Source organism: Ascaphus truei, chromosome 2 (genome assembly GCF_040206685.1).
Source record: "Ascaphus truei isolate aAscTru1 chromosome 2, aAscTru1.hap1, whole genome shotgun sequence".
Lineage (NCBI taxonomy): Eukaryota > Metazoa > Chordata > Amphibia > Anura > Ascaphidae > Ascaphus > Ascaphus truei.
The window spans coordinates 362,303,392-362,316,349 of NC_134484.1; the positions used below are offsets into that span (position 1 = coordinate 362,303,392).

Below are 12,958 nucleotides of genomic sequence, written 5' to 3' on the forward strand. Positions count from 1 at the left end.
CGGGCCTCTACGTTCCTGCAAGCGAGATCCCCAACAAGTCCTGCCGACCCCCCTCCTTCCCCTCCCCACCCACCTCTCACCGTTGTTGTTCCGCCCCCTTGCCGATCGTTGTCCCCTGCGGTCTGGTCTGGGACCAGGTGGCCCTGACGAGGTCTCGAGCTACCTACAAGCAAGAAGCACCTCGATCACTCTCGTCCACCCTTTCCCCCTCCCCATCCCTCTCCCCCCCTCGGGATTGCCCCCCTTGCCCCCTTCCACTCCTGCGCCCCTCCCAACCCCCCCTCTCCAACCGGTCCCAGGCCCTGTCTACCCCTTCTCACCTTATCCACCTTCACAGTGGACTGTGCGGCCCATCCACACCTCAGCCTAATCAACCACCCCCTGCCCACCCACTTTCCCCCAAGCCCCCCCATCGCCCCCTCAGAGCTCAACTTACCCTGGACGTTTCCCTGGTCCGGTCGGCGTCAAGCGCGGAGATGTTCTCCCCCACGGTGCTTCGTCCGGCGTCCCGCCCCTCCCTGTCAGGGAGATACAGAGGACTCCAGCGGCTCTACGACCGGCCTCGGGGGAACCAGCGAGCGGACTCTCGCAGGAACAGAGCCACCTTGCCTGAAAAGATGCAGGAAGGATGAGCCGGCCCCAGGGGTCGATTAACCCGCAACTCCCCCGGAGAACGTCTCCATGTGCAGAACCTCCCCCTATACCATGGACTGCGCAAATACACAACCGACATGAAGAAGTACAAGGGGCAGGTCGTATATAAATACAGTACCACATTCCCAACTTTTTCTCTTAAAAAACGCACCATAGGCCACTGCCACCCCTTCCACCCCCCCTCCCTTCTCCCTCCCACCCCCCTCCCACCCCCCCTCCCACCCCCCCTCCCTTCTCCCTCCCACCCCCCCTCCCTTCTCCCTCCCACCCCCCCTCCCTTCTCCCTCCCACCCCCCCTCCCTTCTCCCTCCCACCCCCCCTCCCTTCTCCCTCCCACCCCCCTCCCTTCTCCCTTCCACCCCCCTCCCTTCTCCCTCCCCCTCCCTTCTCCCTTCCCCTCCCCCTCCCCTCTCCCTCCCCCTCCCCTCCCTTCTCCCTCCCCCTCCCTTCTCCCTCCCCTCCCTTCTCCCTCCCCCTCCCCTCCCTTCTCCCTCCCCCTCCCCTCCCTTCTCCCTCCCCCGCCCCTCCCTTCTCCCTCCCCCTCCCTTCTCCCTCCCCTCCCTTCTCCCTCCCCTCCCTTCTCCCTCCCCCTCCCCTCCCTTCTCCCTCTCCTCCCTTCTCCCTCCCCCTCCCCTCCCGTCTCCCTCCCCTCCCCTCCCTTCTCCCTCCCCCTCCCCTCCCTTCTCCCTCCTCCTCCTCCCTTCTCCCTCCTCCCTCCCCCTCCCCTCCCTTCTCCCTCCTCCTCTCCCGCCCTCTTCCTGCCCTCCCTGAGGAGGTAGCTGAGGGAACCTCCTCCCCACCCCACCACGATATCATACATAATATTTGAAACGTTGTGCATTAGAGTAAATAACCTCTTTGTAATGTTTACCTGTATGCTTAAATCTATTAAGAGGTCCCTCCCACTATCCCACCATCACACATGTCCCCCCTCCCCCTACGCTGATTAAATTAAATGCCAGGGGACAGCGTGAGGCCCCTGCAACCTCTTCTTACCGAGATTCAGCCTGCTTCAGGGAGCGTGACCGTGGTATCGTGACGTCAAATTACGCCGCGGGTCACGTGACGACGTCACACAACCCCGCGGCTTCATTTGACGCCACGCGAGGTAAGGGGGGTGCAACAACGGAGAAGAGCAGACAGGGGCGGGGGTGGGGGCAGCAAAAAAAAATTGAGCACCCCTGGTCTAGAGCACCGGCTCAGGGATCACTTCCCGTATTGCTCCATACTGGAATACAATTATTTTATATGTGTCCCACTCACGCAGACCAGGCATACTGGTCATCATACAAAAGTGTCCTAGCCTCCTGACTGACTACAACTCCTGCAACTGAGGTGGCTCAGAACTGTGTTTTGGCCTTTTACCTCAACAAGTAACACTTAAACACAGACCTAAGGCCCAAACTGCACCAACAGAAAGCAGCGAGAAGATAGGCATGTTCCTTTCCTACCTCTGAAGAAAGATGGTCCTCTTACATAACTAGGCTTTGTGTGTATGATGACTGCATGAGACATGTGGGGGATCTGCAGTCAGTTCTCTGGGAACTTGTTAGTGGCAGAGTAGGCATCACAAGCTAGGCTCAATGATGTGAATGACTAATGTATTGTTCTGAGGGCTTGTGGTTTATTTTGCTTGGGTCATTCCCAAAATTGTTCCTGACAGCCACCCTCTATATTTTGACCTTGGACCCTTTTTCCAATACAGCATATGTTGATTTCTTGTTGGTATGTGCCCAAATTCTCCTAATTGAAATGTTGCTCTGGCCCTGCTTAGTTTTGTTGTTCTTCATTTACAATCAAATAAAACACAAGGAATACAGCACTGGATCAACCTGTCCTTGCTGACCTTATTTCGGTTGGCAACTTATCCACGTACATTACTCTAGTTAAGGAATGAGCACACCGGACAGCCCGCAGCTATGCAGCTGGAGTAAGTGATGCCACCCTGTGCTATTTGTGCTGTGTGTGCTACTTTGTAAGAGTGTGGCATTAGGGAATACTGTTTGTTGTGCTGAATCAAAATAGTCATCCGCGGTCACCCTTCTAGTGCCAGAGGGCTGGTGGCACCAGGTTGCCATGGCTCTCCCGGCATTTCGCAATCTCGTGGATGATTCTCTGACGTGATCACGTGATCGCTCCGTCACTGATGAGGTCCCCTCCCTATGTTCCAATTCCTCTAAGATCATGATCTCCCCTCCAAAAACGAGAAAGTGGATTATGACATAGGTACCATGCTATACGGCTCCTATAGTGCCAGACCCCATGACATTGTAGCTACGTCTTGGAGATCAGACACCTCTACAGACACCTTCTGCGGATAAGGTCACGTGTCAGGTTTGCTTTTACTCACCGGGCCTGGGATAGGAGTCCAGCTGTCCCTCCCCTGTCAGTGGCCCTGCCTCTATCTGTGACTGAAGGAGAACGAGCATTCAGCCAATTATAAATGATAAGTTAGAAATATGGAAATTCACATGTGCAATAGACAAACACAAACACACCCCTCTATGTTGAATTTCTGCTTTCATATCTCAATTGCATGGTTTATGTATTATCTTCCTGCATTGGAACTAGCATAAGCTCAACTGGACATAGAAAATGTCCCATATATTTACTCCTATAATACTTATGTAACCCCTCTTATTTCCCTATATGTGTCAGGGCTGGGGGTCTGAGTCCACTCTCCCTTAGTACACCATAGTCAGTTCAACCAGGTGAGACTAGTAAAGATATTTACTGGTGCTTAATAGCCCCGTGTGCACCCTTAACCCGGTGGCCCGCACCCATAGATAAACCACTGTTAACTGGACACAATATGTATGCATTACACAGAAAATAATGACACTGCTCTATTGTCCCTTGTATAGTCCCAACATTCAATGTAGCAGCCTAATAGGACAATATTAATGCTGGCATGGCATTGGAGCTCTTACAGTAGATGGTGTGTATTCACTTTCCAGGCCTGTTAAGGGTGAAACATTTGTGAGGTGTGTGTAATACACAAAGGATACTTGAAATTGCAGGAAAGATCATCCCAGCTATCTGTTACCCAGTGGCACTTTAACAGTCCAATAAGTATCTGGATCTTTCTTTATGTGAGCTCTTCTCATAAGCCACGTTCTCTCTCCGTCAGGCTATCTCTTAAAGCTGCAGACCAAGCAATATCCTACATGTTTTTGTTTTGAATAAATCAGTTCTGCACTATGGGAAAATACTTGTAGCATTTTTTTTAAACAACTCTGAATGACATTTTTAATGTATTATTATGTAACAAGCATTTTTTGTTTTTTTATAGCAACCATTTACAAAGTCGCATCCCCTTCCTCTTCTGACACAGGCTCAGGCACACCCCTTTTTGAACCCTGACCTCTCCCTAGCAGTGCACCAATTATATCTAGTGACTGTCTGGTCACATGATCTTCCCCTCAGAATTTTGCATCTTTGGTCCTTTTCTGCTGCCCTGGCAGCCATTTAGTGAACCCTCGAGCCGAATCTTCGCCAATCGATTACAGGAGAACGGATTGATCGGCAACTTAGCTAATTACTTATCATTGTATTGAGTGTATTGATGCACACATTAAAGTGTGTGTGTGTGTGGGGGGGGGGGGGACTGGCAGCTTGGACTGCTGCTTTAAGCGCCTCTCGCTGTCACCTGGGCTGTCTCCTGCACGGGAACCCAACTAGGTGAAAAAATATTTGATTGCTTTATTGGATAATAGACAAGGTTAAAAATGGAAAATAAATGTCCAAAAATGTCCATGGGTGGTGTAATACTCTGAGGATACCAATACGAGTCAAGTCTATATATATGCCATTTTCATTTGTCTTTATCTGAGCTCTGACAGAGCCTTGCTCTTGGAAGCACAGGACAGCAGTTTCCCTTTGCACTACTTATATCTGTGTCACATCTCAGACTGTCACTAGCTGTATCTATCTCTCCATGGCAGTTGGACCTTTCTCTGTGTCTTTCAAACTGAAAGCCTGAACCAATTTCCCATCCAGTCTTCCTCCCATTCAATCCATATCTCCTGTCATGTGTTGTCAGGCAGACCAGAGACAACATCTCCCATTCCCCATCGCACCATGTGATAGGTGGGGCAGACCAACTCTACATTGTTCACAGTATACACATGTAACAGGTTTTCTGGCCCGGCCTGACCCACCCAATCTCACATTGGCCCCTGTGGTCTAACCGGTCCCCATTACAGTGTGATAGTGTCTGGTGGTGCACCTGTTGGCAACAGGACTCCTGAGTCTCCCGCATGATGGTGTGTGGGGAGGACCCGTCCAGACAGGCAGCTGAGGTAGTGTGCTGAGTCCTACCTATTTCCAGTGCAGCGCCTCCACCTCATCAGGGTCCCTTCGGTCACTTGGGGATGGTCCTGGCGAGGAACTCCTCTGTGGTGCTCCTCTCTGTTCATTCACTCCACACATGTACACGAGAGGGTTTGTGATTAAGAGCATCTTTATTGGTTGAGGTGGGCTAGCTGCCCCTCGCAGTAGCTTCTCTAGCCACTCATCATCATTCAGTGCTTCCCTTTGAAAGGTGTAATTCTCCTTTAATAGGGATTCCCTATCCCAGCCGGGATGTCCTTACTCTGTGCCAGGTCCCTGGACACAGACTTCCTACTCAGCTACTATAACATAACGCTACTCAGACTTCTGGCAGAACTACTCAGAACCACGCAGGACACAGAACTAACTTTTAGACACAGTGCTGTGCCTTATGTACACTCTGGAAGCTGACACACCTCTGACATCACTAACCATGGAGTCAGAGCCTGTGACCACTCCCATCCATACACAGGGCACCCCACCAGGGTGTGAGGGCAAACCTCCATAATTACTGTTGGCATGCCCACAACTTACCAGGCCTTACTGTCAGCAGGAGAGATGACTGTAGCCATTTTACATGACCGCTACACACACATTTGAGGGCACCTTTGAAGCTGACCCCCGCAGGGCCTATGGTAAGTCTGGATAGTCCTCTGACTTCATAATATAAATGTAACATGGTTAGTCTACTCTGCCTGTCTCTTCCCCCTGTCACGTAAGTCCTTAGCAGTCTAGGCTGTGACAGGCCATTCTGTGTGCTTTTGACCCCCCCCCCCTCATGGTCCTCTCTGACTGACAGAAGTGTGGTGGTGACTCATGGCCTGTGTATAGCCTATCAGGTATAGGTACAGACCTTGAGCCCTCCCCTTCTTGTTCCTCAGAGAGGCAGTGCTAAATTAAGTTGAGTTCTCTCCCACCCTTTCAACCAAGTGGCGGTGTGGAGCCTGTCTCTTCTCCCTGTGGGAGAGAGAGGCCAGTCAGGCCCTCATGGCTGGCTGACTCAGGAAGATCTAAGACTCCACACTATGAGAGCCAGCACCATCCAGAGTCCTGGGATCCTCTGCTGACCCTATACACCGCTGTAAGGAAGATCTGCAGTGACTGCTGAATAAAGACCCCTTTGCTTTCATCATACTCATCTGAGTTTCAGTCCCTGGGCAGGAGGAAAGAAGTGTGCTTAGTGAGGACTGATTTCTGGGCACCCTGGAGCCCACTACAGCTGGAGGCGCTAAGTACCCTGAGGAATTAGATGATATCAAAAGCCTGTCCTGGTCTCCATATCACTGCAGACAAATCAGCTCTCCTGAACCCTCACAGGTATGCCGCACCACAACACCTGTAGCCGCAACACGTATCTCCTAGAGGTGGTGGTACATGTGCTACATACATATTTCATTTTAGTGGGCAATCAATGATAACCACAGGTTAAGTTCTCTTGGCATGGCACTCTCATATAAACATGTAGTTTTATGGGCCAATAAATTCTTTATTCCAATTTGGTTTACAAATAATAACAAGAGGTCTTTTTAAAAATGTCTGTTAACTCGGTGTCCCAGATTATTAAAATACAGAATGTTTTAATCGTATTATCATAACGGTGTGTGATATATATATATATATATATATATATATATATATATATATATATATATGCAAATATAGCTGTATGCTCATCTGCATGTCTTAGGCAGGTCTGCAACCCCACCTTTCCCCATTATCACCCAGCATACAGCACTTCCACTGCAGCAAGGGATTCTGGGAAATGACATGCAAATGAGCACACAGTGTCACTTTTTGCCTCAATAACCATTTTTAACATGGTTCCCTATAGGCTTAAGCTTGCTGCATGGTCACAGCTTTGAGCACAGCCAGGGTTAAGGTGCATACCCAGAAAACCACCCACAGACAGCTGTTTCGACCTTGATGGGTCTCATCAGTGTGGAGTTGATTTTACTGGGAATGCAAGAGAGGCTATGGGATAGGCCAAACCATACTACTGAGTTAAGTTATGGTGAGTTAAAAAAGTGACAAAAACCCTCCACAGGAAAGCAAATATGCAAATATAGCTGTATGCTCATCTGCATGTCTTAGGCAGGTCTGCAACCCCGCCTTTCCCCATTATCACCCAGCATACAGCACTTCCACTGCAGCAAGGGATTCTGGGAAATGACATGCAAATGAGCATATATATATATATATATATATATATACACACACACATAACAACATACTGTATTTGAAGGTTTCTCAAAAATAGAAAACATTAAATATCCATAGAAAACATATTATCCATTAATATGGAGACATTCCTACCATGTAGTAGTAAAATGAAAACATGGGTACAACATTTCAAGCCCCACAAACCCTTTTTCAAGTCTAATTTGAGGACTCGAAACAGTTGTTCCCATGTTATCATACAGCATGTTCCATGATAGTCTGCATTTCAGTACTTGCAGAACAGAGTACCATTATGTTGTCAGATTGGGGCATGTATATCTGCAAAGCCACAGTGCACAGCAACTCCAGTCACAAAATAGTTCCAGCAGTCCTCCTTACAATAAACAATACAATTACATGCTTATATTTCTGAAACACTATAATAATAATAATAATAATAATACAAGAGAGTATTCCAAAAAGAGAGAGAGTATTCCAAAATGTTTATTTAACCTATTTTTTTTCCAGAGGGCCCTGCAATACGTGATATCAAAATAAACAGTATGCTTTTTTTCCATTGCTATCTTTTGTTTAGCATTCATTTGAACAGCTGATCGCAAACGGTACTCTCTGGAATTGAAGCCAGGAGAGCAGGTACTGTGTTTTGGGTAGGAGTGCTCTACATACAACACAGGCATACATTGCCATCATTTAGCAAATGGTAATATAAAACCGTATCGTCCCTGCAGCCCTGTCACACCCCTTGCCCCAGCCCCCCTGGCTGTAGCACATCAGCACTGATGTAAATGCGTGGAGTTTGATGACATCTCAGCCTTGAAGGTGGAGCTGCTAGAAATGGTTTGCAATACTGTAGTAATTCATGTCAAGTAATAAGGTCCGCCCCTGGAGAAGGGAAGAGCTAACATTAGTTACAGCAGAAACAGGAACTACCTGGGTGAGAGAAGGACAGAGGGAGCAGCTCCTCTCTCATTGCCTCCTGCCTCTGGGACCCCGAGGTGTATGGCCACCACGGGAGGTTGCTGCAGACAACACAGAACATTAAAGGAAGGAGAGCAGCCAGGGCATCCCCCGTCTCCTTCCCCAAGATGAACCTGGTAAAAGAATGAGTAGCTGAGCGCGGGAGGAAGGGGGGATAAGGAGGAGAGAGGATCACCATCTGAATCACAGTCTCTACCTCCTCTATCACAGCACATCCCGAGACCCCCTCACCGCCCACTGTAGTACGGGTCAGCATGGAGAGCAACACAGGTGAGTAGGACTGGGCATGCAACTTAACGGCCAGGAACCCCCAAATCTGCACCATCGCCAGTATACGGTGGGCTTATAGGAGGTGCTTTCAGGGGTCACATTTATTTACAGGCGTTTGATCCTAAACTGGTAACGAGTAGTTGGTTGTTATGCAAAAGTTGTTGGTGTAAAACGTGTGTTAACATATATATGGTGTGCCCAGATTGACACACGTCATGGGGTTCATTTAACAAAACTTGTATAGCTACGTAAGAAAAAAAAGTAAGACAATGCAATCGTTGGGAGTGTCAATCCTTCGATACATTTTAGTGTTGTCCTGGTGCACTGGGGATACTCTGATAGACCCCCATGTATAATGTAATGGCGCGAAGGAGGGGGCATTGCCTGGGTGATTAGATTTCCTGCTCTGCTATGTGCCTGCTGGTCCCAGTAACACGGGCAAGGTGTGGTGGTGACAACACTGGGTGTGAGAGGATGGGTTGTTGTTTTCTGCTGCTGGTTACATGCATATTTCCTCCTCTGGGCGGCTGCTGCTGCTGCTGCGTGCAGCCTGCAGTTGTCACATGGACTGCTGCCCTAGCCATGTGCGACCTGCTTTGATTGGCCGCCCCGTGACGTCGCGATTGCATAATGAGGGCGGCTCTCTGGCGGCCGCTCCACGTGAGGCTCGCGGACAGCATTTTCCAACCCTGACCTACTTTCTCCCCCACCCCACGTGGAGCGAGAGCAGAACGCTAAGGGGATGCGGTACAATGGGCAGGGGGGCGGGGTCAGCCGAACGCCAGCCCTGGTTGTTATAATAGGATTCGGGAACTGTAACCAGTGACGCGAACACGTGCTCTGAGATTGCTGCCACGTGCAGCTGGGAGGCTGCAGCATGAGTCAAATAGTGTGACGGGAGGTGGGGGGAAGCAGGCGAGCAGCTGAGACATGGTATCCCTCTGTCAGTATTAACGGCTTCAGTGCGGGGGACCTGGAACTCTGTCACTGAAGAACTATGCGTAGTAGAAGGGACCGAGAGCTCACACCATGTATTTGTGATTCTAATGATTCCAGTGAAGGTTTTGCATTAACTATTTAATACATTTACTGCTTTCCGGTAGTGAATGGGGTTTAAAGGCTAAAAGTGCAATGCCCTTTATTGGAAAATTAGCTTTTGCTGTTTGTCTCATATATATATATAATAGATACACATACATATATACATACTTACACACACACACACACATATATGTATATATATTATATATATATAAATAAAAATAAATATTACTGTATGTTAATTTGCATGTCTTAGATAGACAGGTCTGCAACCCTGTCTTTCACCATTATCGCCCAGCACACAGCACTTCCAATGCAGCAAGGGATTCTGGGAAATTACATGCAAATGAGCACATGCCACCTTTTGTCTCAAGCTCATATTACACGAGCATTATGCTGGAGACCAGCATAGCCAGCACAACCAACCTCACACTGATGATACCCATCAATGTTGAAACATGTCTGTGAGTGGGTTTACTGGCTTTGCATCTCATCCCAGCCTATGCTTAAAAGCTGTGTTTAAAGCAGCATGCATTGGCTTAAGCCAGGGTTGCTCGTGTAATATGAGCTTGAGGCAAGGTGGCACTGTGTTCTCATTTGCATGTCATTTCCCAGAATCCCTTGTTGCAGTGGAAGTGCGGTGTGCTGGGCAATAATGGTGAAAGACAGGGTTGCAGACCTGTCTAAGACATGCAAATGAACATACAGTAATATTTCCATTTGTTATATGCTTTACTGTGGAGAGTTTTTGTCACTTTTTTAACCACCATAACCTTTAATAAGTGTGGTATATATATATTTTCCCTCAAGTGCACAGATACAGTGTGGTCATAAATTGTCTTATGTGCAGCCTCAATGCTGGTTTTAACACAAAAACCTAGATATCATAGGATAGAATATGCATTTGGTGCAATAGCACAATATACAGGCATACTCCGGTTACTCGCGAGTAAGGACATATCACCCAATAGGCAAATGGCATGCGCCTGTCAGCACGTCCTGAACAGCAATACAGTCTCCCTACCTGTACCGAAGCTGTGCGCAAGCGGGGAGACTATAGAGCCTGTTACACATGCGTTATTTACATCGGTTATGCACGTGTATGACGATTGCAGTACAGAACATGCATCGATAAGTGAAAAAAGGTAGTGCTTCACTTTAAGTACATTTTCACTTTACTTACATGCTTCCGTCCCATTGCGTACGTTAATGTGGGGTATGCCTGTAGTGTATTGTGGAACCCCTTAGTAATTGAGGCACTGGAATGTTGATGGTAGATCATGTGTCCTGCCCCAATGGCAATATGCACTATAAAAATTCAAAGTTACTGGAACCAGAAAAACTGTATACTGTTTAGAACGTCAATAAAAAAAATTACTAGAGATTCAAAAAAGTGTTGAATAATTTTAGTGTGTGAATTTCTTCTCTTTAACTCTACTGATATAGCACACTGAAAAAATACCTGTCACTCAGTGTCCCAAAGCGAAGCATGTGGTAAGAAACACCAGCTTTTCATCAGATGTATTAGCGTCCATCACTTTGGGATTCAGAGAGTAAGGCTGAGTTCGAGACAGGCTACTACACGTCCGCGCCTCTGTCTGCGGGGCGATGTGTGCTCATGCCCAACAGACAGAATGAACCGACTTGGAGGCGGGACTACTCAGCCATTTAATAAACATTTTTAAAAAAAGAAACAAAGTGTGTGTTTGTGATTGGCTGGCGAAGTACACGTGACGCAGCTGCCGCTTGAAATCACAACTTCAGTTGTCTCTTTCTAGTGCAGCGGCGTCCAGACTGTACTTTGCCACCTGGTGTCGTTTTCTGTTTGAAAACTCACACACACACCAAAGCGCAAGAATGGCGAACGTGCGCGCGCACATCGCATTCTGTTTGAACGCAGCCGTAGGGATCACCTGATAATCTGACCCCTTCACACCAGAGGGACTATAGGTGTCGATTCCCCGGTATCTTTACACAGCTAGGAGATTCTAACGTAGATCATAGAAAACAAATATCCAGTATACAGATAATATACTCAAGAAACCCTACGCGTTTCGTCTTATGCGGACTTCATCGGGTATACAGATATAAGTTGATACCTTATATTTATACCTGTGCCCCTGCCTCTGTATAGGTTGATTGAAAGATTGATTGTCCAATCAGTTTTAAAGGTATCAGCCAATCGCTTTATCTCAGGCTAACAATACACAGGAAAAAATATCTGTATTTGCATAACACCATCTATGATATTATAAACAACACAACCTACTGTGAAGCGCTATGTACATTAATGGCGCTATATAAATAAGGACATACAATATCATGGATTTTTAAATAATAAAATAAAACAATAAAATGCAATAAATTGTGTTAAAATATATAAGAGAAAACTACAAATCACCTGCTAACATAATAAATCATATATATATATATATATATATATATATATATATATATATATATATAGATATTGAGGCAAAAAGTGACACTGTGTGCTCATTTGCATGTCATTTCCCAGAATCCCTTGCTGCAGTGGAAGTGCAGTATGCTGGGTGATAATGGGGAAAGGCGGGGTTGCAGACCTGCCTAAGACATGCAGATGAGCATACAGCTATATTTGCATATATATATATATATATATATATATATATACACACAGTATATATATATATATATATATATATATATATATATATATATATATATATACAAATTTAGAAAATTACAAATTACAGAATTCAAATTAAAATACACACATATAACCACAAATAACTATAACTGAAATAATATAAGTGAATGAGTAAGGAAAGCAAAAATGGAGTCCGATTGAGAAGAGGAGACTCATACTTAATTCTGGTGAAAAGCTCCCAGATCTAAATCAACATTGTGCTAGGGTAGTAGGATACTAGGCTTATTATAGTATGTATCCATTTAGTTTCAAGTTTAGAAATTTGATTAACTACATCCACCTCCCCCCCTTCCAGTTTGACTCCAGTAGATCAATAGCAACACATTTGATTCCCATAGGGTTTTGACCATGACACTCTATAAAGTGCCTAGAAAGACTATGTTTCATGAATCCCTTTTGAATGTTGGTGATATGTTCCGCAAACCTCAATTTAAGTTTACAGGTAGTGCGACCGATATATTGCTTTTCACAGGGACATTGAAACAGTATTTATAGAATCACAATTAATAAATGTATTGCTTGAAACAGTATTTATAGAATCACAATTAATAAATGTATTGCTGGTAAATTCCTTCTTAGTATGAGTTGAGGAGAAACCCTTGACTTGTTTAGCCTCGAATGGATTAAGTTTGCACATTTTGCATTTGAGGCATTTGCAAAAGCCTTTTAGATTAAGAAACGTTTTACTTTTATTTTCTTTACTGGATTTAAGACGACTAGGAGCAATGATATATTTAAGTGAATTTGCATTAGTGAAAATTGCCTTGACTATTGGATTGAAGAAGAACATCTTAAGTAAAGATGAATTTGAATTAA

General features: G+C 46.1%; 1 protein-coding gene across 2 annotated transcripts in view; it reads left to right on the forward strand.

Moving 5' to 3' along the window:
* The first annotated feature begins 7,917 nt into the window (after nt 1-7,917).
* The window catches only part of NR1D2 (nuclear receptor subfamily 1 group D member 2), a 51,679-nt gene continuing 46,638 nt past the window's right edge, over nt 7,918-12,958 (forward strand). Inside the window, exon 1 of one of the 2 annotated variants that reach the window (XM_075586949.1) lies at nt 7,918-8,412. In XM_075586949.1, the coding sequence (XP_075443064.1) occupies nt 8,397-8,412 (16 nt within the window). In that variant the 5' untranslated portion in view covers nt 7,918-8,396. The remainder of the gene's footprint in view (nt 8,413-12,958) is intronic. The other variant, XM_075586950.1, reaches the window with a different exon arrangement.